Source organism: Melospiza melodia, chromosome 9, assembly GCF_035770615.1.
Source record: "Melospiza melodia melodia isolate bMelMel2 chromosome 9, bMelMel2.pri, whole genome shotgun sequence".
In the NCBI taxonomy this organism is placed as follows: Eukaryota; Metazoa; Chordata; class Aves; order Passeriformes; family Passerellidae; genus Melospiza; species Melospiza melodia.
In genome coordinates this window covers 9,963,017-9,990,547 of record NC_086202.1, presented here as the reverse complement: position 1 = coordinate 9,990,547, position 27,531 = coordinate 9,963,017, and the positions used below count along the sequence as shown (strand labels likewise).

The window sequence follows — 27,531 nt, the reverse complement described above, 5'->3', positions numbered from 1 at the left end:
AGAACACACTGGTTTGTCTCACTTCACCTGCTGGAATCTCTCGTGAGTTCAGTGGTGAAAGATGCATTGTGGCCCTGCTGCCTTAGGATTCAGGCTTGTGTGTTCTAGGAGGATAAGTATTCTTGGCTGTCCCACTGTTACCCTGCTTGGCTTTGGGCAAGACACTTTCTCACTGCCTTTGCTCCCCAGCTTGGAAGCAGAACATCAGAATATCTGTTTGTGAGTTCAAAGGGCCATTGAACACTGGTTTCTGCAGGGAAAAATCAAAATGTCAACCAAAATCCAAGTTCCCTCCTGAGATTCTGCTGCAACACCAGCACTAAGAAGAACTGTCTCCAGAAGTTCTGCCTCCCATAATGATTTCATGTGATGGAGCACAAGAGAGCGATGTTGCAGTGAACCTACTGATTTCTACAGGCATTTGAAAAAGGCAGTAAATACCTCAGTGATTGCACCCATTCATGAATGAAAGCAGCCTATACACTGTGTTGGTTCACAACTGAAAGTGGTAATAGAAGAGGTTAATAACACTTAAAGTGCTTTGTCCCTCCCCACAATAGGTTTAACATTTTTTTTCTGAAAGAAATTCTACTATTTGAGAAGTGAGAAAAAAATTCTACAGAGCTGAAATCCCATCTATGTGTTCCCATTAAGTTTCATGAAAGAAACGCTTGACATATTTTTATGCTGATGAAAACTAGATGAATTAAAGCAGTGCTCCCACTTCCTCCTTTCTGATGCTAATGCCTAATTCAAGCATATTTATACCAAAACCTCTGCTTATAAAGCAGGGCCATGGAAAAAAATCTCTGCAGCACCTACTGAAGCAAGGTGAACTCCTGGTGCAGCAAGCACTGATTTTGTGTTTGCGGGTGCTGAATACAGAGCGCTGTTTTATGAGCTGCCAGCTCTCTGCACTCCTACAGCCGCAGCAGCTTGACAGAATAAAAATGGCATGCATCACACTTGGGTTGGAAGCATATTTTCAGCAAGTACTACAAAACCAAAAGAGTAACAGAAAATATAATACCTACCCCACCACTCCACTCTCTCAAGTGCAATCTCTAAAAGCTATGTGGCAAAACCTGTGTGCAGGGCCTTATTTGAGTGTTTGAAACACTCATTGAACCAGACAATCATTTGCCACTTAATCCTTAATGAATGCCGTTGCTATTTTTGCAAGCACGTCACACTGGTGAGAATGTTTGCTGATGGAATATCAGTGGGATGTGATTTTATTCTTATGAATAAATATAATGTGGTGTCTGTGCACATTTGTATGCACACGAGCCCTCTCCAAACTGCCGGAGTGTGCTGTATATCCAAAGTCCTCGAGAGAGAGTGAACACCTGGGGATGAAAGAAATCCCAGGTCCTTACTTGTGCTTGTTCATAATAGAGTGATGCACTTCTTGGCGCACCTCAGCAACAGGAAACTGTCTGGAGCACCAGATGTGGGATGTTGGGCTTGACACAGAGTTTTCAAGAAGACTTGGTGTATTCAGGCATAACAATGTCATTGCAGCAGTCAAGAGAAAAGGCAAATTTTCCTCAGCTGTTCTCTCTGAACCCCTTCTTTAGGGCAGGAAGATTAATTCCTTGCTCTGGGAGTCTATGATCAAGTGAAAATAAGCTTCTGAACTACAAAGGAAATCTCTAAAACATGGCTCAAGGCGTCCTGTACCTCTAAAAGCAGAAGACAAAGAGGAATGAACTTTAGAACCTGCCAATTTAAGAACATTTCCATGCCTAGTACTGCCTTCAGAAACAGGAATGGTCTGTCCACATCCACCTGTGTTTTTAGCTGGAGAAGATTGGTAGTGAGGAGACATCCTGGCACAGGGTTTTCAAGAAGACTTGGTTAACATAAAAATGTTAACACAAAAATAGATGTAAATAATTCTTTTAACCAGGTACAAGATTGTTTAGTTGTGTAGTAAGGAAAAGTGGGGAATCTGACTTTTGTTTTTTTCTTAAACTCTCTTCTCCTCCCTGCCAGGGGTCTCCTTGGATGGGCCAGACATCTGAGACCTGAACTGCCAGCATCTCTACCCAGGAAAAGGGAAGAAGAGTAAATTTAGTATCACAAACTAATCCCAGAGAGATGCTGTGAGACTTATTTGAGGATTTAAAATTCTCTGAAATCCTAAGATGAAAGGGATTTTGAAAATGCAAATAGCAAAAATATTTTTTCCCTCAGTCAGATTGAACTAAGCTATTTAAAAGCCAAATAACACAGGCAGGAAATTTTCGTTTTTAATTTGTTTGTGAAGCAACCATTAAATGCTTTAGTTTTTAAGCTCTATGTTTTCTGAAGAAACAATGGACCATTTCTTTATAGGTGCTGGTAAAATCTGTTACAATAGCTGTTAGTAAAACCATTTAATTACATGGCACTTAAGAATGTCTGAGACTGGTGAGATTTTCCCATTGGAGAAGAGAGGTAATTCATCAATCTATTATTCTAGGAGAGGTAGAAACTAGACCTTTCTGTTTAAATGTAGTGTTTATTAGCGTTAAGAGGCTCAGAGGAGGAATTCTATTGCATGTCTGGAAGTGCTGGCTACAGCCGCAGTTTTGAAAGAGCGCTGTTAAATCGAAAATTGCATTTGCTCTGAGATGTCGCACCCCGACTGGTGTCACGACAACACCCGAAATCACCATAAGTGGAAGAGATTAGGTGAAAATTAAAGCTTCTCTCCCACCATTTTGCTTATTTTTTTGTGTTTGACAGCTCCTCGGGGGAGCTGGATAGTGGCTCGGTGGGTACAGGAGTGGGCAGGGACCAAGCCAAGCTGTTTTCCTGGGAATGTTCCGCACCATCGCTGTTTGCCCAGCTCACCCCGGGCACCTCTCCGGCCTCGCCCGGACATTTTCCCTGCGGATGCGGAGCTCGGCGCCCAGCCCTGCACAGCCGGGAGGAGCTGGCTGAGGGAACGGGTGTCCTCGGGCAAGGAGCGCGTCTGCGCAGCCCTAAGACTGCCGGTGCCTATTTTTTATTATCATTTTTATTTTTAAAAATAATTTTTACGCCCTCGAACGGAAGCCGGGTCCTCAGACCGAGCATTTATTATTTGACCTCCCGCGCAAGCGGCCCCTCACGGCGGCCCCGACAGCGCCCCCCAGAGGCGCGCGCCGCCACTCGCTCCGCTCGCCTCAACTTGCCTTTGGCGCCCAATCCGCCCCTCGGCGGGAGAAACCACTTTTCCTAACTCCCCGGGGGGACCCCGGCGTCCGGGAGGCAGAGTGACTTGCCTTCCCCGCCACGCAGCGCCCTCCAAAAGACCGCCGAGGCACTTTAGAAGATCGGGAAAAAGAAATTCCCGCTGCTCCACGTGGTGTCGCTTCTTCAGCGGTACAGGAGCACGTTCTCTGCTCCACAGTTCTCCCTCCAAGTGGCGCTGAATGGTTCGCGCCAGGACGGGACGGGGAGGGTCCGCCGCCATTTTGTTTGCGTGAGGGGTGAGCGGGCCCTGTGCGGGAAGCGGGGGGCGGCTGAGGGGGCGGGAAGCGGCGGCGGAGACCCGCGGTCAAGCCGAGCGCTCGGACCGGAAAGAGACGGCGAGGGCGGGCTGAACGGCAGCCTGGCGGGCCTACCGCATCCTCGGCAACATGTACATCAAGCAGGTGAGGCGGCGGGATTCGCGCCGCCCGCAGTGTGCGGTGCGGCCTGTGCCCGGCCTAGGGGGTTGGCCCAGCCCGCTCCGCCCCGGGGCTGGGGGCTCTGCACCTTCACATCTGCCCGGCCCGCAGCAGGGGACCCGCGGGCTCGCGGCGGGCTCGGAGGCCTTGGCTTCGATCTTTTCTGTCCCGGGGGACGGATCGAGGTCCAGGCTGAGGGAGGTGCCCCCGGCCCGGCCACGGGTCAGGTCCTACCGCCGGCTGGGCTGGCGGCGCTTTCTGTCCTTCTCTGCTCCCCGTTCATTCATTGCAGGTGTGAAGTGCCGCTGGGGTCCCCTCGTGGACCCGAGACTTGTTCGCGGGGTCCCTTTGTACGCCAGCCCCGGTGTCCGGGCCGCGGAAGGCTCGTACCCAAACAAAGGGCTCTGCTCCGCTGTCAGAAGCATCTTTCAGCTGTTCCCATTGCGGGATCTCTGCCTTGGGGTGCTGCCTCAGGCCCCCGGGCATGAACCATTTCACCTGTTATGCCTCACCCTTGCCAAACGATCTGTGGCTGGTGCTCACTTGAAAAGATCCTGATGTACACCTTTTTCAAACAGTTTTTGAGGATATTGTTACATTACTTCTGCAGTTTCCCTGCAGCTGCTGTAGTAGCAGATTTTTATTATGCTGCATATGTGTGTTCATTCAAAGCCTACCAGGATTCTCATTTCCTGGTGGACTCAAAATTGACCTGTTTCTCACACCCTGCGGGTGTTTTTCTTAAGACGAATACTTTATTAGCGTTGAAGGTGAATGTTTTACATAGATACCAGGTTTTCATCTACTGATTGTCTGACTGGGCAGTATTTCAAACACCTTTTGGTCGTACTTTTGTAAATCACTCTTGATTAATCATCATAGATGGGCACATTGCTTTAAAGACTTTGAATAAGAGTTTTTGTTCTGCAGATTTTAATCACTTGAAAGATTAGTAGTGGAGAAAGATTAGTAGTGGAGATCTGTAGAGTAAGTCCAAATTAACTCGGAGCAGGGGAAACGTTTCATTTTGGGGAAAACAAAAAGAAGGAAAATTGGGTGGCCAGTAGCCAATACTGTTACAGGAGCTATAGGAGAACGTGTAACAATTCTCATTCTTTTTATTTTATTTGCTGCCTACCTGTATTCTTAGCTTCAGATTCCAGGAATGAAATAATTTTGCAAAGAGAATTTGACCAGAAAGCCGTAGTGCCTGGGGAGAGAATGGCTCTCAAGTTCTGACTAAAAGTTAGCTAATGCTTTAAAGTTTTATTTCATTTTGATTTTTATAAATTCCAGTGTTTGATTTGCTGTCTGACGTGGCATTTTCATTCAATATTAGTGAGATGGTTTTAATCCTTTAGGATAAACAGGTGATAAGAGGAGATTAGTGGAAAACCACAACAATACTATCAAGTAGTATATAACACTATATATATACTAGATATATATATATCTATATATACATAGTAGTATATCTATATCTATATATCTATATCTATATATATATATAGATACACTATAATACTTATAGTGGCCTGTCTCATAATGGGAGAAAGACTGAAGATCAAACTTGACATGAATAAATATGGGCATTTTTCTCTCCCAGTCTTTTGTCCAGTACTTTTTGTGGGCAGGAATTTCCCCCACTGTTTGTTTAACCCTACCAGAACGTGGATGCAGTTCTGAAGGCAGATGTTTCTTGAGGTGTTTGGGTGTACACTTAATAGAGGCCTTTGTAGCAGTGAAGAAAGGCTTGCTTAAATGTTTGCAGTACTACTTGTAGGCTTTTTGCTGGAGTTTTGTATGTGCTTCTTGAATAAAAAGTATTATGCTCATTTTCTGGACTGTGGGCCTCCTTTAACACTTGAGGGTGTGGGAGAAGGGTGTTCAGATAAATAGAAGATAGTGATAGTACCCTAGAGCTTACAAACAAAACATCGAAGTCATTTCATACCTTAATCTTCAGCACTAATAACATGGAGAAGTGTAGTGCAAGCTGGTTTTGTGTCTTGTTAAGAAGTAATTTTTAGTGCATTGTAGCTGTCCTAGTGAAACACTGTGAGTGCTGTAACTGTATCCTGTTCTGTTGGGGAGGAGCTGGGCAGAGAGCACAGTCATTACATGGGAGCTGCAATCCTGTTTCGAGTGTTCCTGCTGGAAGATGTGCAGGTGTCAGACCTCCCGGTGCTGCTGCCTCTGCCATGCAGAGCAGAGCTGCTGTGCTTTCAGCCAGCTTTGATGTGTGGAGCAGCTTGCTGCTGCTGCAAGGTGGATTCCTTTTGTTGCTCTGCAGAGCTGAAGTTGGAGGATATTGTAACTCTGTACCCGGTGTATTGCTAGGCCTGGCAAACCTCAAAATGCTGCTGAAGTTAAAAGAGGTTTGATGTGCTGCTTTCAGATGACTGTTTGCTGCATAGCTCTTGAAGTTATTTGTGTACATTTTTGTCTCTTTAGGCTGTGAATTAGAGCCAAGACAAGCTTGCTTTTCGATGTTTCCCTTTAGATTGCACAGTAAAATGAGACTATTGCATGTGAAATAGGCAGTCTAGTTCAGTTTGTGCAGCCTGCAATGGCACTGCTTGGAGAATTCACCAATAAAATTCTCATGCTCTAAGTAAATTGCATTATAAAAATTAAGTCCTTGTTATACTCCGTTTTCTTTCCTGTATATGATACTTTAGGCAAACACTTTTTTTTTCCAAAAACCTCTTGGAACTCTCTTGCTTGCTGTGCTGTGGCCTGCACAAGTACCAGCGTCTCTTGCTAGGGGAGAAATCTGTCCCTAAATCAATGCTTGGGTGGGGGGCAAGTTTGATGTGAGTCTCTGATCTTGAGCTGGAAGGTTGAGTGTGTGCAGGAAGGGCAGGCAAGTTGATATAACTATTCTGTCAAACCTTATAGTAGAAAAACTGAGAGAACTCTGTTAAAATAACTCCTCCTTCTCACCAGGTAATCATTCAGGGCTTTCGAAGCTACAGGGACCAAACCATTGTGGACCCATTCAGCTCCAAACACAATGTCATTGGTAAGTTGTGATACTTGTCTTTTATCACTAGTTAAAATTGCACTTTTATTTCAGATGATATTCATGTTAGTCTCCTTTATAGTTTTTAATATTCTGGTTACATTTGATGATTGTATTTTCTGGTTGGGGAACTTCTGTACAGCTGTCTGTAATGTTCCACAGTGTGTTTTACACTTACAACTGTTACCATTCAATTTTGCTGGGACAAAGCTGAGCCTCCAGAAGCTGAGTGAGGTTCATAAATTCCTTCCTGGTGCACATCTCTGTATCAGCCAGACCTCCTTTAAAGATTGTCCTTGCAGGAGCAGCACCAGAGAATTTGTACAGGATTCTTTTTCTTTTTGCTCTGTGCAAGTGTCATCATTTTTATAAATAAGCACACTAGCTATTATAAACTCCTGAAGAGAAAGAAGATCATCTTTCTTCCAGTTTTAAAGGATGAATTTGTGGACTGTCAAAAAGTACAAGTTTTGAAGTGCAGGTTCTTGAGTAATTCCTATTTTAATAGCATATTTTTTCCCACCATTCTCACACCTCTTCTATTTCTGCCTATGGATGCCTGGCCCTGCCTTTTTTGTTTGCATTGATTTTAGTGATTGTGCAGCAACTTTTGAGACTGCTGACCCAACAGCAAGCAGTCAATTTTGGACATAAAATCTTAGTAGCCAGGATTTAACTCTGGCGCTAGGGAAAAAAAACACGCATATGACATGAATACATGTCTTGTTTAATAATATTATTTCTACAGGAGCTAAAACTATATCCAGGTATTTATGTTCTTAAAATACACTAAAAAAATCTCTTTTCACTGAGAGTTTTTAGCTTCTTTTTAAAGACTTGATAACAGTTTTTGGAATGAGGTGAGTCTGGATGCTGTGTAGGCAGGCAGAGATGAAAAGCCTGGGGTGTTCATTGCTGCTGGAAGACAAGTGGATTTGAAACTGATGCAGCAGGTGCTGATCTTAAAGAGAAGGCTCTGGGCCTTGCTGAAACACTGCAGTATAAACATTGAGATTATATTGGTGTAGTGCTGTGTTCTTACACCTTTCATTTTCTATGTAGAACTAGTATTTATTCCAGTATTTTATGATTAACAGGTGGAGTATTACGAAGTTAATGGGCTGCATGAAGTTCATGCAGTCAACCTGAATGTATAGGAAGTGGTTTCCTCTGGGTAAATGTTCTGGAGCCAGGACACTTTGACTTAGGTTTACTGTTCTTATCCATCAGATTGTCAGTATAAGAACCAAAAAGATGGCAATAAATATGATTGGGTTAGCTGTTGTTCTCATTGTGGAGTAGTTTTGGAGTTTGTAAGTCCAGGTAATGTTTGAGTGGGCAAAGAGCTAATGTCTTGTACTCAAGTGGTCCATGTACCAAGTTCATCTCATTCCCTGGAGGTTTAATTTGGCTGTGTTATATTTGGGTTCTGCTCTTGAATATTTTCGTGTCACATTTGAAGTACATTGCAGTGTTAACCTATGTCAGCTTAACTTATGTCATACTTTGTGTTTTAATTTTCAGTGGGAAGAAATGGATCTGGAAAAAGCAACTTCTTCTATGGTAAGCATGGATTTCTTGTTAGCCAAGGGATGCTGAAGATAGCAGGTTTCTTTGCTTGTTTTTGCTAGAACTCGGTTTAATAAATGATCTTCCTCAATAAGGAGTGGCAGAATGGAGATGACTTGACAGTGATGAAAGGCAGATATCAATGCACTTGTTTAATACTTAGTCCAGGTTTTTCCCTAGAATTCAGCTTCTCCTTTTAAGGGCCTTCTAAGACTTTCAGCTGGCAAATGTATTTACAGGAGGAAATGGATTCTAAAAGTTGCCCTCCATGAAAGATGATTATGATATTTGCAGTTTTTTTAGACATCTTTAGTGGCTAAATTCTACTCAATAGCAGTTTGGCACAGCTTAGACATTCTTTTAATATAAGGTTATGAGGGGGATTTTGTGAGGTGGGAGCATTAATGGAGGAGCAAAGATGCTAATTAAAGATGTTAGTATGCTTTGTGATGGTTGTGTTTATAAATTGTCTAATGCTAAGTACTTTAGCAATATTTTTAGCCTAGCCTGTGTGCTGTGTATATGTAGAAGGATGCTGATGAATCCCTAATTGTTCAGCATTGTTAATGATTATGCAATGAACCAGTAATGTGGCAACAATGACCTCTTCAGATAAATCCTGCTGTACAGCAGGTTGAGTGATAAAGATCCTGCAGATCAAGATTTTTAATGAAGAAATATTGTAAGATTTTGGCAACAGCTTGATTGTATTATACAACAGTAAAGCAGTGTGTTTTGAGTTAATGAAACTGTTGCATGTCTCCCTGAAGGAAAGAATAAATTTTCTGTTTCTTTCCTATTTTATTACAGCAATTCAGTTTGTCCTCAGTGATGAGTTTAGTCATCTTCGCCCAGAGCAGAGACTGGCTTTGTTGCATGTAAGTGAACGGGTGTAGCAGCACAACTAAAGAATAAGCTAATGCATTTGAATGGGACAACAAAAATGTTCAATTCCTGGGCTGTGGATATTTCAAGGCAATTATTTTGAAAGTAATTTTCTTTATTTCTGTTGGCAAAAGGGAATTTATTACACAGTACTACATTATGTTGATAATGGCCACCAGTGAATGCATAGCCAAGATTAGCAGAAATAAAAATGTGTGCTGGAAATTATGTAGATGTTCTTACTTCTCAAGTCTTTGAAAGGAAAGGGGAAGTAGGGTTGTCAAGGAAAAGAGGAGAAGAAAGAGTTCAAAATCTGGCAGCTGTCTAACCAGAACATCTCTTCTCTTAGGAAGGAACAGGTCCTCGAGTTATTTCGGCATTTGTGGAGATTATATTTGACAATTCCGACAACAGGTTACCGGTAAGTTCAGAGACCTGCTTTGGACATAGATTATCATTGCAGACTCAAGTGATCTCAGCCCTATGGAAGGCTTCAGCACAGTACCTGCTTTTGGGTCATTTCTGCTAAAAAGTGTCATAGACATTCTGGTGTTAGTTACAGCTGCTTGCAGTAGGTCTGTGTATTTACTGGGTTCTGTTTTCTTAAGATTGATAAAGAGGAAGTCTCACTTCGCAGAGTCATTGGAGCCAAGAAGGACCAATATTTCTTAGACAAGAAAATGGTGACGTAGGTACTTCTTTTCCTTATCTGAATGAGAGCAGTAGTAGTTCTGTAAAATTCTATAGGCAAACCCAACACTTGCATCCCTAGCATGAAATAATTTATTTCTGTTGTGTAATACTGAGTGCCAGTAGTTTGATAGCTGGAATATCAGCCCTTATGCAATAGACAGCACACTTTGAATTGGCAGTTCAGTCCATCCATTGGTGTGGTGTTTAACTGCTTGCATAGTATTTCTTTCAGGGTTTTTTGAAATAGAAGAGTTACCACACTCTCAGTGGTTTTATATCCTTCCTTATGACATGTTTGCCTGTATTTCCCTCCTCTGTGCTTCAAGGTGCTTATTTCTTAATCTCTTCCCATTCTATACTATTTTAGATATTTACCATTTTTATTCTCTCATTTCATTTTAGAATTAGCCATTTTTAAATAAAGAAGGTTGTTCAAACAGAGCATGCATTGCACACGGTGATATTATGTGATGTATAGTTGTGATAATTTACTGCATTTTATAGCTCTCACTTTTACTGTAAGTTTTTAATGGATTCATAATAACATTTTAGGAAAAATGATGTCATGAATCTTCTTGAAAGTGCTGGATTTTCTCGCAGTAATCCCTACTATATTGTCAAACAAGGAAAGGTAAGATTCTTTTTCACAAAGTAGAAGAATCACTGCCAAGGGTATCATGTTTCCTGGATGCCAAACTTAGTTCAATTATTTCAGAAGTAAACCAAAACCTAAATCTACCTCAACTTGAAATAGCTCTTGTATGTTAATGCTTCTTTGGCAGGTATTATTGTTTTAGTAATTTATGTTGATTTAAAAAAGAAATCATGTCTGTAAATGTTGATACTTAGCAGAGGGTGTTTTATCATGGTGGTCTTTACAATCAGGCTTTTTTTTCCGTATACTTAAATACAAAGCAAACTTGATTCCTGTGAAATAGTTCAGTATAAATTCAAAGATTTCTGGGCCTATAGATGAGGCAGCAAAGTAATGGTAGAGAATTTTAAGAGGTTGAAAATACTGTCAATGGGGAATGAATGGAAAGTGCAGAAGTACCAAAGTGAGTGCACATTAGGAAAAGAGCTCATGGCATGGGCTGTCTCAACTGGTCTTCAAGACCCAAGCAGCTTTCTAGAACTTTCAAAGGACACCTACATCTGGAGACAAAGCACAGACTACTTGGAGTGGCTCACAGGGTGGAACATCAAGGAGGCTGGGAACTGTCACCTCCAAAGGAAGGCATACTTGGGGAGGAATGCAAGAGGAGAAGACTTGAGGAGCTCTTGATGTCAGGAATGCTGACCCATAGTACAGTCTGCCAGATGTTTACCAGGATAAATTGTCCTATACAGTTGAATGTGTGCATTTGAAAGGAACTGCTTCAGCTGGAAAGTCAGTGGTAGTGGGGGTTGGTGCACACTATTTAACAGCCAAAATACACAAACTGGTTTTAATAGAAGACAAATTAGAAACAGTTACCTTCTTAGAAAAGCATGCAGCCACTGAAATTCTATTGAAAGGAAGTGAGTTTTATGTTGAGTGTAATTGTATGACTGTTTTGATGTCATATTAATGAGTGTTTCATGATGTTAATTATTCTAAGATTTATAACCCCTGAATTGTATTGTGGTTTTATGGAGGCATTTAAACTATTTGATTTAGCACCAGGACTTAAAAGCACAAGGCTGAGTTTCTGTAAATATAATTGAGTGGTTTATGATTTTTTCAGTGTAAATAGTACTTGTATCCTGAGTTTCAGAAACAAATGGAAACATTTGAAAAGCAGCAAATTTTGTTACAAGCAGAGTACTTGCAGTCCTGAAGTAATTGTCTCAAAAGGAAAGCAGTGTGTGGTGTATGCTGTGTATCTGAATCTTCTTACCAAAACCTCAGGCAAGCAGGCAGAGCAAAAGAGTGCAGTCTTTGCTCTGTTGTGGTTAGCCATACATTCAGAGCAAGTTATTGAAATCATAGATCTTGAATTTTCAGATCAACCAGATGGCCACAGCTCCTGACTCTCAAAGATTGAAGTTGCTAAGAGAAGTAGCTGGTACCAGAGTATATGATGAACGTAAAGAGGAGAGTATTTCACTAATGAAAGAAACAGGTAAAACTTCAAGAAATTACTGCTTTATGCCACAGTAATTAATTTAATTCTAAAACTTCAGGCTTTTTCAGTAAAGCTAGATAGATGTTATTTGTGGTATGTTAAACAATGCAGAGCTTGTCATATTTCTTCCTTGAACTTCAATATCTCAAAAGGTTTAATAAGTTACATTCTGTGTGCTTTTAGTAATAAAACCTTTAGCTGAGCTAATACAGATAAATTTACTGTTCAAAACATATGAGTGATGTCAGCTGGCAGTGATCCAGAAATCAGGATATGCTGCTGTGCAAACACTAAAGTTCATGTTGTGCAGTCTTTGTTAAGTGTGTGAGCCAAGAGAGTACATGCTTGTGTTGTCTTATATAACAAGTATCAACAGTTCTGCTGTTGGGATGTTTTTGTGGAGAGCTTTTGTACATTTCATGTCTGTTGATCAGTTGGGAATCACTGGAGTAGATTCAGTGGCTGTAAAGATGGGGGATTGTGTTACAGTGTTTAACTGAATTTCTGTCTTGTCCTGTTTTCTGAAGAGGGCAAGCGAGAGAAAATCAACGAGTTGTTGAAATACATTGAGGAGCGACTGCATACTCTAGAAGAGGAGAAAGAGGAGCTGGCGCAGTACCAGAAATGGGATAAAATGAGGAGAGCATTGGAATACACCATTTATAATCAGGAACTTAATGAAACTCGAGCTAAGCTTGATGAGGTAAAATATCTTGGCTGGTACAAAATGTAATGAGCTGTTGGTTTGTTTTTGCTACCATCTCCTTGTGATCCTTGATAGAATCCTGGCAGTGTTAAGGAACCTTTCCTGTGCAGCCATCCAGGAGCCACTCTGGCAGTCAGAACTGCAGCACCTGAGCTAGGACTGAAACCCCTTCCCAGTGCAGGTGCCTCCCTTGACTCCCTGCACCACACTCACAGTCAGACCAGGCTTCCCATAGCAGAGTCTCAGATGTCTTGATCCTTAAAGTAGTTTAATCTTGGTGCAATGACTAAATAACAAAGGAACCCAGCAGAGGAAATTGGGTTTTTATCCCATCACAGTGGAAGTGTGGGGCTGCTGTTGCTGCTGTGTCTCTGAGTGCCACAGGTTCCTGTGCCCTTCATTTTGCAAAGGGACATTAGTTCTCTTGCCTGTGGCTTCCACCACCCAGAATTTAATCTGCAGCATTCTGCAGCTGCACACTGAACTACCTGCACTCTATGTACTTGTCAGCATCAGTGTTCTTCACTAAATAAATTATTTTCATTCTGAAACCACTACTGAAGCAGAATCTGGCTTAAGCTATTGGTGATATTTCCATACAGCTTTCTGCTAAACGAGAGACGAGTGGAGAAAAATCGAGGCAGCTGAGAGATGCACAGCAAGATGCTAGAGATAAAATGGAGGTAAAAATACTTTTAAAAGGGCTCTCCAGAGGTTTGTTCTGCTTTGTGGTTTTGGGGATTTTTTGGAGGAGGTGGGGAGGGAGAGGATGAGGGCTGGTGGTGTCTGTGTTAAATTCAGTTGCATGCTTTCATGCTATTTGGAAACTTGGGGGTTTTCACACATCTAGTGTATTGTGATCTACAGACTAATGATCATGTGAGCTTTGATAAATAGTGAAATGTTCATTCACCATCTTGTGAGCTTTGATAAATATGAAATGTTCATTCATATAAGATACTTTATACTTAAATTTGCATAGGAAATAGAACGGCAAGTTCGAGAACTGAAGACAAAGATTTCTGCAATGAAAGAAGAGAAGGAGCAACTTAGTGCAGAAAGACAGGAGCAGATTAAGCAGAGGACTAAATTAGAGTTGAAGGCAAAAGATCTACAGGATGAATTAGCTGGCAACAGTGAGCAAAGGGTACGTAACACCAGTGAAGTCTTAAAATGTCAATGACACAAGGAAGTGTTCATGTACACTGAAGTTTTGGTTTTAGACTGAAGCCTGTCACTATTTTGTAAGGTTTGTTAAATGCTAACTTTAAATACTGCTTTGTTTGACTTTCAGAAAAGACTGCTAAAGGAGAGGCAAAAACTTCTTGAGAAAATCGAGGAGAAGCAGAAAGAATTGGCAGAAACAGAGCCAAAATTCAACAGTGTAAAAGAAAAAGAAGAGAGGGGAATTGCTAGGTCTGTGGCGTTCTGTGCAAATTTTAACAATGCTATCCATCTGCATTTAACAAAAATTTGTACTTGTTGCTTGACAGCAGGGTAGCTACATGCACTTGAAGATGGTCTGTAAAAAGTCTGCTTTATTGTTGGGGTGGGAACAGTATTTGGCAAAATGATTTTCTAAGCTTAACCACTTCTTGTGGATGATTTTCTTTATACATGAAGAACATTTATACATTTTCTTTTTGTTACTGATTTGGTGCTCGAATTTGAGGGCCTGGTATGACATTTGAAAGTTCCAATATTGATTCTTAATGCTTGCTCTTAATAACTTCAAGATTTCTTTATAATATAAGATGTCTTTCCTTTCTCAAAACAGACTTGCACAGGCTACACAAGAAAGAACAGATCTCTATGCAAAGCAAGGTCGAGGGAGCCAGTTTACTTCCAAAGAGGAGAGGGATAAGTGGATAAAGAAAGAGCTGAAGTCCTTAGATCAAGCCATCAATGACAAGAAGAGGCAGATTGCAGCTATACACAAGGACTTAGAGGATACAGAGGCAAACAAGGAGAAAAACTTGGAGCAGTACAGTGTAAGTTTGCAGCTTATTCTCAGTCTTTTTTAGAGAAAGGTTAAATACTCAGTCATGGACAGTCAGACTTCAGTGCCTATTTGTAAGGAAGATGTGACTTTCTGGTTGAGTGTTGGCTTTGAAAAATGCTTATTGAAAACAGCTACAGATAAACTTTCAACTCCTTTAACATTGTACTGTCTTTGCTCTTTATGTTGGCTTTGTCTTCTCATACTTTCCCCAATGTGTTTGGCCTGACTTATCAGGAATAGGCTTCTATCTGCCTTGCTCTTGTCTATGTTGAACATAGCCATTTAATAGAAAACAATTTGTTACGTTCTTATGGAAGTCTGTGTTGGTTGTTTTCACTTCTCTCATTTTCCCAACAGGGAAAGCAACAGGGTCTTTTTGTCTATGAAGCAGGCACTGCACCCTTGTACCATGGCTGCAGCTGGTTAGAAGTTACATCCCTAGGCGTGTTAGAAGATTAATCTGTTACCTGCATAACTTAGATTTAATTTCCATTCAGAAATGGCTATTACAGTGCAAGTACAGCAAAATAATCCAAAGGTAGCATTCCTGCTAGGAGCTCTAGCTGTGAAAACCCTGCTTTTGTATTGAGAGAACATACAGTGCCAATGCTGATGGTCTTGGTCTTTGTGTAATATACCTACTGAAATTGAGGGTCAGTCTGACACCGTGCAGGAGTGTAGTTGTACAAAGATGATGGTGTTCTGCTAAAATACTGCTTGATTTGGATCCACTTTAGCAAAGTTGTGATTCTCTGAGTTGGTGAATGAAGAAAATGGCATTTACCACTGGCTGATTGGAATTGTACTATACTGCTCAGTGGTAATTCTGTAGAATTGAAAGGGTTAAATTTGTTGTGGATTTTGATTCCTTTCTATAAACATGTCTTGGTTTCCTTTTCCTCCTCAAGGAAGGTTGATTTATGCTTAGGTGAAAAGTTGTACAGCTTGTTGTTGTTCAAAGAGAAGGCATCTTGGGTGAATGTGACTGAGAGCCTGCAAGGTTGGTTTAAAACAAGCTGGCTGCGTTTTTACAACACAGTTAGTCCTCCTTGTACACATATAAATACATAAACACTATGGAGTGCTGGCCCTGAACTGCTCTGGAAATGGCAGGTGTTAAGTGAGCAGAGGGGGGTGTCTGTGCATTGGCTTAAGCAGCACACTGTTGACAGCAGCTGGCTTGAAAGTCTGGTACTGCTGGAGAGCAGGCTAAGGCTTTTGACTAATAGCAGGTTGACATGGTACACAAGATTAGTTGTACTTATCACAAATGTCATTTCAGAGCATGAGAAGTTATATGTGTGTTAGTTACTGTTTTGATTCCTGTTCTTGCTGTGACTTACAGGGATCCATTTCACTTCAATGCCCAGAGGCACAGTTGAACTCAGTGCCTGCCTTGCCATCTGTGTGGCACCTACACCTTGTTATTGCTTCTTTACAAAGCTGTCTTTATTCTTACTGCTTCTGCAGTTTGTTGTAAGCTGGTTGAAGTGTTTCTAGGAATTTTCTGAATTTTTAGTAGTTCAGTATTGAATAAAACAGATTTTTTTTTTTTAATATAGAGAGCTGTAGTTTCATACTGTTGTTTTCTTTGTATTAGAAACTGGACCAGGATCTCAATGAAGTGAAGGCTCGTGTTGAAGAATTGGACAGAAAATACTATGAAGTGAAAAATAAAAAGGATGAACTACAGAGTGAAAGAAAGTTAGTAATTAATTGAAATATGTCTCAATCTCACTTAATGTGAAGGACCCCAACTGTGTAGTTGTTAACATGGCATGTAGGTATGTTTTTGAAATATGGCCATGTATGAACTTCTGCACTTTGCCTTCCCATTAGATTAGCAGCCTTTAAGAAAATAATAATAAAACATTCAGATTGCATTCACATTTAAAAAAAAATTATTGGTTTTGTTCTGTAGTTACCTATGGAGAGAAGAGAATGCAGAACAACAAGCTCTTGCAGCAAAAAGGGAGGATCTAGAAAAGAAACAACAGCTTCTCAGAGCAGCAACAGGAAAGGTAAGATAACCTCACTCTTGATAACTCCTTGTAGAATATCATTCTTGACAAGTTAGTTTTATCTAAAAGATATGATAGTTACTTTTAAAATTATGGTCTTTATCTCACAATTAAGATGGACAAATTATATTCTGTGCTCAAGTTTTCAAATATTCATAGCTCTAGCACTACTTGAAAATGAGTTTTGTGAGCTCAAGGTAGTTGATATTAGGAGACTAGGCAAAAATGGAATATTTTTAAAATTTCCTCTGATATCTTTTTGATTAAAAAAACCCCAAACAAAACTAAAAAGCGATAGTCTCTCATTTAGGTATGTTGTGTTAGGGCTATAGGTTAGTTAACAGGAATTTGGCATAAAACCTGTCACAAAGTTAAAATGAATATTAAGCCCATGCATTTTAACTGCAGTACAGTAATTAGCTGTATTTTAACAGGCCATTTTGAATGGAATAGACAGCATAAACAAAGTTTTGGAGCACTTCCGTCGGAAAGGCATCAACCAGCACGTTCTGAATGGCTACCATGGAATTGTGATGAATAACTTTGAATGTGAGCCAGCATTCTACACCTGTGTGGAGGTCACTGCAGGGAACAGGTAATTAATTCTGTGCTATTTAGTGCAGTGTCACAACTTTTCTACTGAAATTTTATTCTTTTGATCTTGTCGTCTTCCTTTTTTTTTTGTCAAAGTGCTTTCTATATGGTATGATCAAACTGCTGTTTCTTTGTGAAGGAACTAAGAAGAATTCTGACTATTTAAATGATAATTCTAACTGCTCCTGACTTTGTCTAAAAATACCTTAAACAAAAGCAGAAAAAAAAAATTAAACCAAAAAAGGTCCCAGACCCACACTCCTGACACTTGCCAGGGTCATTGGTGGTGAGACTGAATTATATTGAATAAAATGGACAGCATCTTGCAGTGTGGAGAATTCTACAGTAAGCAAGGCTGATATTTCAGTAAATACTAAGAATTATTTAACTTGTACTAGAAAATCTCATGGTTGAGAATGGTCTCTAAACTGTCAAAAACTGCTTTCTAAAAGTTATCTGAAAAGATGCTGAGTGTTAATGAATCTGTGTAAAATGTTTTCTAGAAGTAAATGCCTGTTGGGTGATCCACCACTTGCTGCAACATCTAACACTTCAAGTTAATTAAGATCATCTTTTTGTGTGATTGGTCCCTGTTCCAACTTCTGATTAGTCATGAAAGTTCTTGTTCTAATGAAGTGCAGCTAATGGCATAAGAGCAGGAAAGAGGACAGAGGTGACATGATCTTGCAAAGTGTCACATAGAAATGTTGATGCTCCTGGGATTGGAAATGCAGTCTCTTCTGAAACTTGTATCAGTGTGAACAAGGGTGTCTCTTCCAAGCACTTCACAGTTCTCTGAATCCTGTGCCCCATAGTTTGGAAAATGTAACAAGCAGCCTTAGTTCAACTTGCAAAGGAAAAATCACCCAATTCAGTCCCTTATAGTGCACAGGGAGATGGGGTCTCTGTCCCTGTGTGTGGTGTATAGAGGCAGCAGAGGCAAACTTTGGAGATCCATGCAGAGAGGGGGGGCTGAATGTTGTGTGATGGGACACAGGTGTGGACACAGTGGCACCGTACACATACTGAGCTGCTCCTGGCTGGACAGTGGAATGTGAAGTTGTTGGCTCATCCTATTTTAACTGAAGTGAAAAGAGTACCCACTGGCTTTTTCTAAGGCATGGAGTTGGAAATGCAGTGCAACTTGATAGTGATGTGTTATGTAATGGAATCTGCAAGAATACTGTCTGTATACAAATATGTTTGTCCTTTTAGCATTGTGAAGTTTTGCCTACTTGTTTGGCTTGTTAAACAGGCTGTTTTATCACATTGTGGATTCTGATGAGGTCAGTACAAAGATCCTAATGGAATTTAACAAAATGAACCTTCCTGGAGAAGTTACTTTCCTCCCTCTGAACAAGCTGGATGTTAGAGATACTGCTTATCCTGAGACTAATGTGAGTGAGAATTACTTTTGAACCTATCTTTGCTTCATAGTCACAAAGCCTCATGCTTTGAACTATGTACATTGCTTATTGCCCACCACTTGCTTTTTGTTTGTCTGCATTTAAATACTACTTCAAATGTGTACTTCTGAACATAAACTATGTTATAGAAAAACATTTTTCTACAAGGTATCTGCTCTTTACTAACTGCACTTTACAAGTGAAAAAGCAACACTTACAAGTAGAGTTTTATTGTAACTTGATACTCAAGATATTACTTAATTCCTGAATTGTAATTCTCTCACTTTAGGATGCTATTCCTATGATCAGTAAATTGAGATACAATCCAAGATTTGATAAAGCTTTCAAACATGTTTTTGGGAAGACTTTAATTTGTCGTAGCATGGAAGTGTCCACTCAGCTGGCCAGAGCTTTCACAATGGATTGTATCACTCTGGAAGGTAAATACTGCAATTTTTTATAGGTTATTTATTGCAAAAATAGGATTCCTGGGAACATGGGGCTCATTAAACATATTCTGTTCAGTGCTGTTGAAATAAGATTTATTAAAAATAATGGTATACTTGGCTGAGATCTATGTACAAGGTTGCACTTGGTTAAATACAGTGCTTAAAAATACAGGATTTCTTGGCAAGGTATGGAATTTTCTTATGTTCTAAATTTTAGTAACAATGTGTCTCCATCCTGAGAATTACAGATTAGGTTTGCATTCATCCAGTTTTTTTTATGCAATTTAACAGGCATTTGTTTTCCTGGGGTGTTTATGGTGTTTTCCCCAAGCTCAAACCAGTGTTTAGGGTGTGAATGAATGGCCATAATCCCTTAATTCCATAAGGCCATTCCCTAATTCCTTATAAAGGCAATGTGAATTCTTCTGTGCAACAGATATATTTACATCTTATGTTCTCTGAAATAATCTATAATTTTGTATTATGTATACAATTTTATATATATATATATATATATATATTATATATATACAATTATATATATAATTTTGTATTATATTTTGTATTATAATCTATAATTGTATTAAAGAGGGCAGATTCCTTGCAGGCTTATTGTTGTCTCTTTGTGTCTTCAAGTCAATCTGAAAAAATTCCTAAGGGTGTCTGAGGAAGAAATTACTAATTTTTCAGTATCAGCATACTCTATAAGCTACAGATGCTGGTAATTTCTTCGTCTCTTTATTTCCTCATAGAGAACTTGAGATTTTTTTTCAAACTGGTAGTGCTAGGCATTTGCATTTTTCCCTTAATATAAATATTTATTCTCTTTCAAGCTACATGGTTTCAGAAGCTAATTAAAATTAAAAAAAAAAAAAAAAGCTAATGCTTAAAGGAGATCCTAGCAGTCTGTGAAGATCTTTAGAAAGGAAATAGCGCTTAAATTGAATAGAGAAATAAACATTTCCCTAATTACTGTAAACATAAATGATTGCTGAAACCTTCCGTGCTTTTGTAGCTTAGTTGAAATGTTCTGGTTAACCTGCTAAGTTGTGCTGTGGGAACTGTGCTGGACTTCAGGCAAGTGTGTGGTGTGCATTTTACATCTCATTGTGTTCTGCTCTCAGGTGACCAGGTCAGCCATCGAGGTGCTTTGACTGGAGGTTATTATGACACCAGGAAGTCTCGGCTTGAATTGCAAAAAGATGTTAGAAAAGCAGAAGAGGAACTTGGTGAACTCGAAGCAAAGCTCAATGAAAACTTACGTAGAAACATTGAAAATATCCTTTTGTTGATAATGGGAAAGGTTGTGTGACACAAAGCTTTTCTTTTGTGGTTACAGTAATAGATGGAAAACAGGAGACTGACTTGTTACATATTATCTGTGCCATTTGTTTTGACTGTTTTGTGTGCAGCCTGGTTCTCTGTGTTACTGTATTTGATATTGATCTTTAAAGCTTAGAGGTGAGGTTAAACCCTAGAGTATGAGGCTTTCTATTCCTTTTAGAGTCTGTTGTAGTAACTGCCATAACCAGATATTCTTACTATCTGTGTTAATCTTCACTGCTTCTTCTGACTCAGGCTATATTTTTAGTACTTGTGTCCTGAATTGATGTGTTACACAGTCCACTTCTGCTGTGGAGGGGAGGTGGGAGAGCATTGTGCTATAATAAGCTCTGAGTTGCTTGACAGTTTGATCTTTCCAGTCTCTTTGCACTGTGTTCTTTTGAGATCCATTATCTACATTTCAGGGGTAAGGGAGGTTTATACATTTTTCTTATCCATCACTCAGGTCATTCTGTCCTTCAGACTGAACTCCTTTGTTTTTTGACTTGCATCAGTGCATTAGAGACATCTGTTTTGTATTTTATAAGATCTGAGCTTTCCCTGCATGTTCAAATGTATCCCTGTGTTCTTCCAAATGTTGTGTAATAAAATAAGCAAGGAAATCTTCATTTACCTTCGTTCCTGGCATTGGTAAGTTACTTGATAAGTTGATAAGCTGCTCAAGTTGTTTTTGTTGATGATTCTTGATTTTTCCTCTACAGGTGATATTATAGTTTGGTGGAGTTTTGATTTGTTTGCTATTTTGATGAAAGATGAATATGTCAGATAGAAAAAATTGAAGGTACTAGTAGGAAAAAAATGATTTTTAAAATAAGGACAGAATTTTCCTTAGCCCACAGTATGGATTAATAATGAGATTGACCAGCTAATGAACCAAATGCAGCAAATTGAAACACAGCAGAGAAAATTCAAAGCCTCTCGAGACAGTATTTTGTCAGAGATGAAAATGCTGAAGGAGAAAAGGCAGCAGTCTGAAAAGACATTTATGCCTAAGGTTGGTATGGGGATATTGAAAGCTGTTACTTGGTTTATTTTAATTGTTTTATTAATGTTACTGATAAACGTGCATTCCCTTCTGGTTAACATCATAATATCAAATATGAAGAGATAACTAGAAATATGTTAATATGAAGAGGTGAAATTCATATAAATCTAGAGCTTGCTTTGAGGAGTGATTCTGTCTGTCTGTCCCACAGCAACGCAGCCTGCAGAGCCTGGAGGCAAGTTTGCATGCCATGGAGTCAACTAGAGAATCGTTAAAAGCAGAACTGGGCACGGATTTGTTGTCTCAGCTCAGTCTTGAAGATCAGAAACGTGTGGATGCTCTTAATGATGAAATTCGACAGCTGCAGCAAGTAAGGAAATTAAAATATCTTGCTATTAAATGTGGTACCTTCTTAGCAATCAACTTTTGTCCTTTTGTATGAAAAGTCACTTATGAATATATTGTCAGTAAATCAGTGCTTAGTCAGGAGTAGGTAGGTGTGTTTAAAGTTCTGTCATTTGCAAAGGGTATTTGCAAGTTTTTCTCAAACACCAGGTGAAATTTGCCAGTTGATTGTGTGAGAATTAAGGCTATTTGTGTTGAAATCATCACAATTTTCTTGCTCTTGCTATTGACTTTCCAACAATAAATACAAATAGATATCATGTGAAAGGAGGATGCACAGTATGAGAAAGGAAAATTTCTATATGTGAGTGGTAGGTGAGACAAAACTAAGCTTTTGATTGACACATGTTGCTGGAAAAATACTGCTTCTTAATATACTCTCTAAAGCATTTCTGGGTTTAAGAATTGAATTCAGATACTAATAAAGATTAATAAACTCACTGATTTGTACAGTTGACTTTTACACTAGACACCTTTGAATTTTTTTTTCTGTCAGTTAAAATTAGAGGAACAGTCCAGAGAACTGTGAGATTTTAATACACAGAATTGTGTGAAGAGGGTTTTTTTGTTGTTGTTTTATAAATTTTTTTTCCTATAACAAGGTAAAAATAGTCCTAGTCAGGTAAGGCAACTAATATACTTCTCTACTTTCTTCAGGAAAACAGACAGCTTTTGAATGAGAGGATTAAATTAGAAGGCATTATCACAAGAGTTGAAACATACCTCAATGAGAATCTGAGAAAACGCTTGGACCAAGTGGAGCAAGTAAGGGCTTTCTTTTAAATGTGCTTTTGCAGTCTTGGTTTGGTTTTTTCTAATCACATGTGAATCACAAATACTAACACATGTAAATCATAAATACTTATTTGTTACACTGCATTATCTGTGGTGGGGTTTGCTCCCCTGAGTATAAACTGAGTTAAGTATTGATTTGAATTTCAGCAAGTTTTTGACAAAAGCTACTGTGAATACGTGGCCTGTGCATCAATAGGACTATCATAATGCCAGATTTGTTTGAAAATCTAACTTATTAGACCTTAGAACATCATGAAAATATTGAGTAGTATATGTATGTAATAGTTATATATAGAGTAGCAGAAAATATCTTTTTTGTCTGGCTTATGTTCCCATTCATGCTGAAGCCTGGTGGCATTTATTTATCCCATAGGAACTGAATGAGCTTCGAGAGACAGAAGGTGGCACAGTTCTTACTGCCACAACATCAGAACTTGAGGCTATCAACAAACGAGTGAAGGATACCCTGGCACGGTCAGATGGTTGGTAACATCATATTTTGGAAAGAAAACTCTCCAGGCTTTTGAAAGTTCACACATGCCATATTTGATTCAGAAATAGATCCCAATGTAATTAACTTGTGTTGGGCTTCCAGCCTGAGGGTGTGGTAGTTGAAAGGCAACTGTCCTACAAGCAAGATCTTGTATAATTGTTCCTGAATTTTGTCTAACCCATTTAAAACTCAGCTGCTTGAGTTTGGTTTGAAACTTCCTTTGCTTCCCTTTCTAGACTCGAACAATATGACTGTAGTACATTTGTTTGGGGTTTTTTAAAGCCATATACTCATGGGGAAGAAAAGAGGGATTTTCAGCTTTCTGCCTGAACTTTAACCATGTTTCTTAATAGATCTTCTTTATCTATCTTTTTGTTTCATAAATACTTCATTGGATAATTACTGATCTTATAGAGGCGTGCAAAACTTACAGGTTTGTGTTTTGTACTCTTGTTCAATATTGCAGATCTGGATAACTCTATTGACAAAACAGAAGCAGGGATTAAAGAACTTCAGAAGAGCATGGAACGCTGGAAGAACATGGAGAAGGAGCATATGGATGCTATTAACCATGATACAAAAGAACTTGAAAAAATGACAAACAGGCAAGGCATGCTCCTCAAGAAGAAGGAGGAATGCATGAAGAAAATACGAGAGTTGGGTTCACTTCCACAGGAGGCTTTTGAAAAGTATCAGACTTTAAGTTTAAAGCAGGTAAATAGTGTGCTTGGTTTCATGTTTTGTGACCTGAAACATTGGTGTCACCTGCATCTTGAGTGTCAAGTGTGGCTAGAATTGCAGGTCACTTTGATGTGTTCGTGTTTTCTGTTTGCAGTTATTCCGCAAGCTGGAGCAGTGCAATACTGAACTGAAGAAATACAGTCACGTTAATAAAAAAGCTTTAGATCAGTTTGTGAATTTCTCAGAGCAGAAGGAAAAATTGATAAAAAGACAAGAGGAACTGGACAGGGGCTACAAATCCATCATGGAGCTGATGAATGTCCTTGAGCTCAGGAAATACGAGGCTATTCAGCTGACTTTCAAACAGGTAACAAAATGGGAACAATTATAAAGACACTGGTGCTGAAATCAATCAAGTTGTCCCATGGTGTAGCAGCAGTATGAAAAGAAGAGGATACTAAATAAATCTGTACTAAGAGAAGGCTGTGTTGTGTAACTTGAGGCTTGTGGGTTTTTTAAAAACTGAAAAGTAAATAAGGCTACCATTTTCAGTAAGTGCCCATCTCCAATACAACTCTAGCTGTGCTTAAAACTTCTGAAATACTTCCTCTCACTCTCAAGTGAGTTCCTATATACTTACATACAACCCTTTTTGGGAACTGTGGCAAAAAACTGCACCAAATCTCTTCTCCAGATTTAGTGAAAGGAATTTTAATGTTAGCAAAGAATCTTAACTACAAAATGTGTGAATTTTCTCTTTAAAAGTTTTTTGCTTAACTGAAGATTACTAAGAAAATCTTATTTTTGCTACAGGTCTATGTTTTAATTGGATCATTTTATTGAAAAAAATTTTGAAAATTCTCAATACTACAAAAACAGTTGTTTTAACTCTTGTTTTAAGCCAAGCTTTGTACAGCATACATTTCTCACTTCTGCTTAAGAGCATGAATCTCTTCTTTGAAGCAGATTCTCTTTTTTTGTGTGTTCATGCAAAAGCACTTGTCTGCATTGGATTTCACTCTGTAAAAATGAGTAGGTTTTGATAAGTAGGTTTCGCTTTGTAGAAATGAGGAGGTAAAAGTGACTATTTCTTTTTCAGGTGTCAAAAAATTTCAGTGAAGTATTCCAAAAGTTAGTACCTGGTGGCAAGGCCACATTGGTGATGAAGAAAGGAGATGTGGAAGGCAGTCAGTCCCAGGATGAAGGTGAAGGCAGTACTGAGAGCGAAAGGGGATCTGGATCTCAGAGCAGTGTTCCATCTGTAGATCAGTTCACTGGAGTTGGCATAAGGGTAAGGAAAATAATTGGTTTTTAGTCTCTTGAATGTTTGCTTAGGTTGTCTTTTAACTATATTTTTAAAAGGCAGCATTTAGTTGATCCTGTTTGTTTAATAGCAAGTGATGCTGTGGTTTAATGTTTTGAAATCATCTTGCTGGTGCATTGTTTTCTTAGGTATCATTCACAGGAAAGCAGGGTGAAATGAGAGAAATGCAGCAGCTTTCAGGTGGACAGAAATCTTTAGTGGCCCTGGCCCTAATATTTGCCATCCAGAAATGTGATCCAGCTCCGTTCTACTTGTTTGATGAAATCGACCAAGCCTTGGATGCCCAGCATAGAAAAGCTGTGTCAGGTACTTGTCTGCCTTTTATAATCTCATTGTGGTTGAAGGTAATAGTTTGTTTTCTCATCCCTGATGTTTAAGAATAAAGCTTTTGATCATAAAAACACATTTTTGAGAAGCCCAGTGTGTGTATGGAGAAGTTCTCATGAACTTGGTTTAATGTAGAAGCTGAAGCTCTGTTCTGTTACTGCATCTAAAGGGTCTCCTTACTGCACTTCAGTGTGTTGAAAAACAGTCCTGTTTTGAAGTCTGTTTTGATTTTAAAAAGGAATAGAAAAGTGCATTCGTGGTTTTTCATCATAGAAATTGAATATACTAGGTTTGCTGAGTGACTGGACTTTTCAGAGTTCATACTGGAATTAATGAGAATACTTGTATGTATTATCTGGGAAATAAAACTGCTATGGATACTTTCTTGATTTATGGGGTTTTTGCTTCATTAACCAAAACCTCATTTTGAATAAGGCAAAGACTTTGCTATTTTTGTCTGTCTCACTTTATTGAAAATGCTACATTAATAAAGAATTTTTGTGTTCTTTTTTAGATATGATTATGGAACTAGCTGAACATGCTCAGTTTATTACAACAACTTTTAGGCCAGAACTGCTTGAGTCAGCTGACAAGTTCTATGGTGTAAAATTCAGAAATAAGGTAAGTAGTATGATAGATAGATAGGCTTCTCAGTAAACACCATAATTAAAATAAGTTGTGCATTTGAGACTTAGCAAGAATTCAGAGTGAATCAGACTCACTTGAGCTGATAAATTTCTGTTTATGACACAGTCTTCTATAAAGAGTTCTCTCGTTCTTGGAAGAGAATTTAAATGCCTGCAAATGTCTAGTGTCACATTCTTTAAAGGGATTATAAATCAATCATAGACCCATTGCTGAGTCCTGGAGCCTTCAGAAATGTCTGTCCTATTCTGCAGGAAGTACTGTAATAACTGAATGATTCTTTGTTCCACCAGGTCAGTCATATTGATGTGATCACAGCAGAAATGGCCAAAGACTTTGTAGAAGATGACACCACACATGGATAAAGGAACTTGTAATTACTGCTTATTTGGAAGATGTGTATAGTGCTATGTTTATGCCAGGGACCTGTACATTTTAAAGATGAAGTATTTAGTCCTTGTTTAAAGTAGTTTTTGAGTACACATTTTAACCAAGACCCCAGAAGGCTTAGTTTCAAATGAGCTTGAGTATCCATTTTGTCTCTGTTGCTGTATTTTATAAGATAATTGTTAATGTTACCTTTATACAATACCTGTAGTTTGGAAATTTTATTCTCTTCCTTCAAAATTTTTGTAAAGCGTTTGTTGCTGTTTTAAAGCTTTTCAGAAAATGCTAGCTATTTCTTCTTAAGTATAGTTTTATCATTTATATTGCCTCACACTTTTTTTTTAATGGCTTCAATTAAAATGGTTGGTTTTATGGCTGTAACTTGTATATATTAAGTTTTTGGGTTATATTGTCTTTCTGAAGAGGAATCCACCAAGATGGAGTAAACACTTCAGTCATATTGAAGTGGTATATTTCAGATTATGAGACAAAGCAATTCTCCCAAGCCACTCTTTCCCCTCTTCTGCACATTGCCAGTGCCAGAAGAAAACTGCCCCAAATCTATGCTTGTCCAAATCCATCATGTTCTGGTTGTTGAACTGAAAAAAGGTAAGTATCAGAGAGTCCTGAAATGACCCTAGAACTGTGTCAAAACAAATCACAGCCCCTTTTCCTGCACCTTGTCCTGTGTTACACCCCCTGCATTACATCCCATTACAAGACCAGCATAACTTGAGCCAAGTGACAGTCCCAAGTCAAAAAGTGAAGTCTTTTCCTGCCGTCTACAGTTTTGGCAAAGGGATGTTGAACAGCTTGATGCATTCTCCTGAAACACTTAAGAATTTTCCACAAACCATGAATTTTATAGATAGCAAAGCAGTTGTAAAAAGAGAATCCATTGATGTTAAAATACTACATTTATAAAAACATAATAACCTTAAACAATAGCTTATGTAACTTTCAGTAGTACAGTGAGAAACAGTGAATTTGTATGTTGCATTTATTCTGTGTAGGACACATTCAACAAAGCTGAAGAATAAAGCTCT

General features: G+C 39.1%; 1 protein-coding gene across 1 annotated transcript; it reads left to right on the top strand.

Annotated features, from left to right (window-relative positions):
- The first annotated feature begins 3,490 nt into the window (after positions 1-3,490).
- On the top strand, positions 3,491-26,872 carry SMC3 (structural maintenance of chromosomes 3). The gene is made up of 29 exons (XM_063163220.1): positions 3,491-3,626; positions 6,591-6,666; positions 8,191-8,229; positions 9,046-9,113; positions 9,470-9,541; positions 9,729-9,808; positions 10,366-10,444; positions 11,801-11,918; positions 12,449-12,624; positions 13,230-13,310; positions 13,610-13,774; positions 13,922-14,043; positions 14,405-14,618; positions 16,230-16,333; positions 16,551-16,650; positions 17,085-17,245; positions 18,500-18,641; positions 18,940-19,090; positions 20,224-20,376; positions 21,286-21,437; positions 21,640-21,798; positions 22,491-22,598; positions 23,002-23,110; positions 23,588-23,835; positions 23,957-24,169; positions 24,902-25,093; positions 25,255-25,432; positions 25,968-26,074; positions 26,392-26,872. The coding sequence occupies exons 1-29, from the start codon at positions 3,612-3,614 to the stop codon at positions 26,461-26,463; spliced, it is 3,654 nt and encodes a 1,217-aa protein (XP_063019290.1). The 5' UTR covers positions 3,491-3,611; the 3' UTR covers positions 26,464-26,872.
- Positions 26,873-27,531: the final 659 nt, after the last annotated feature.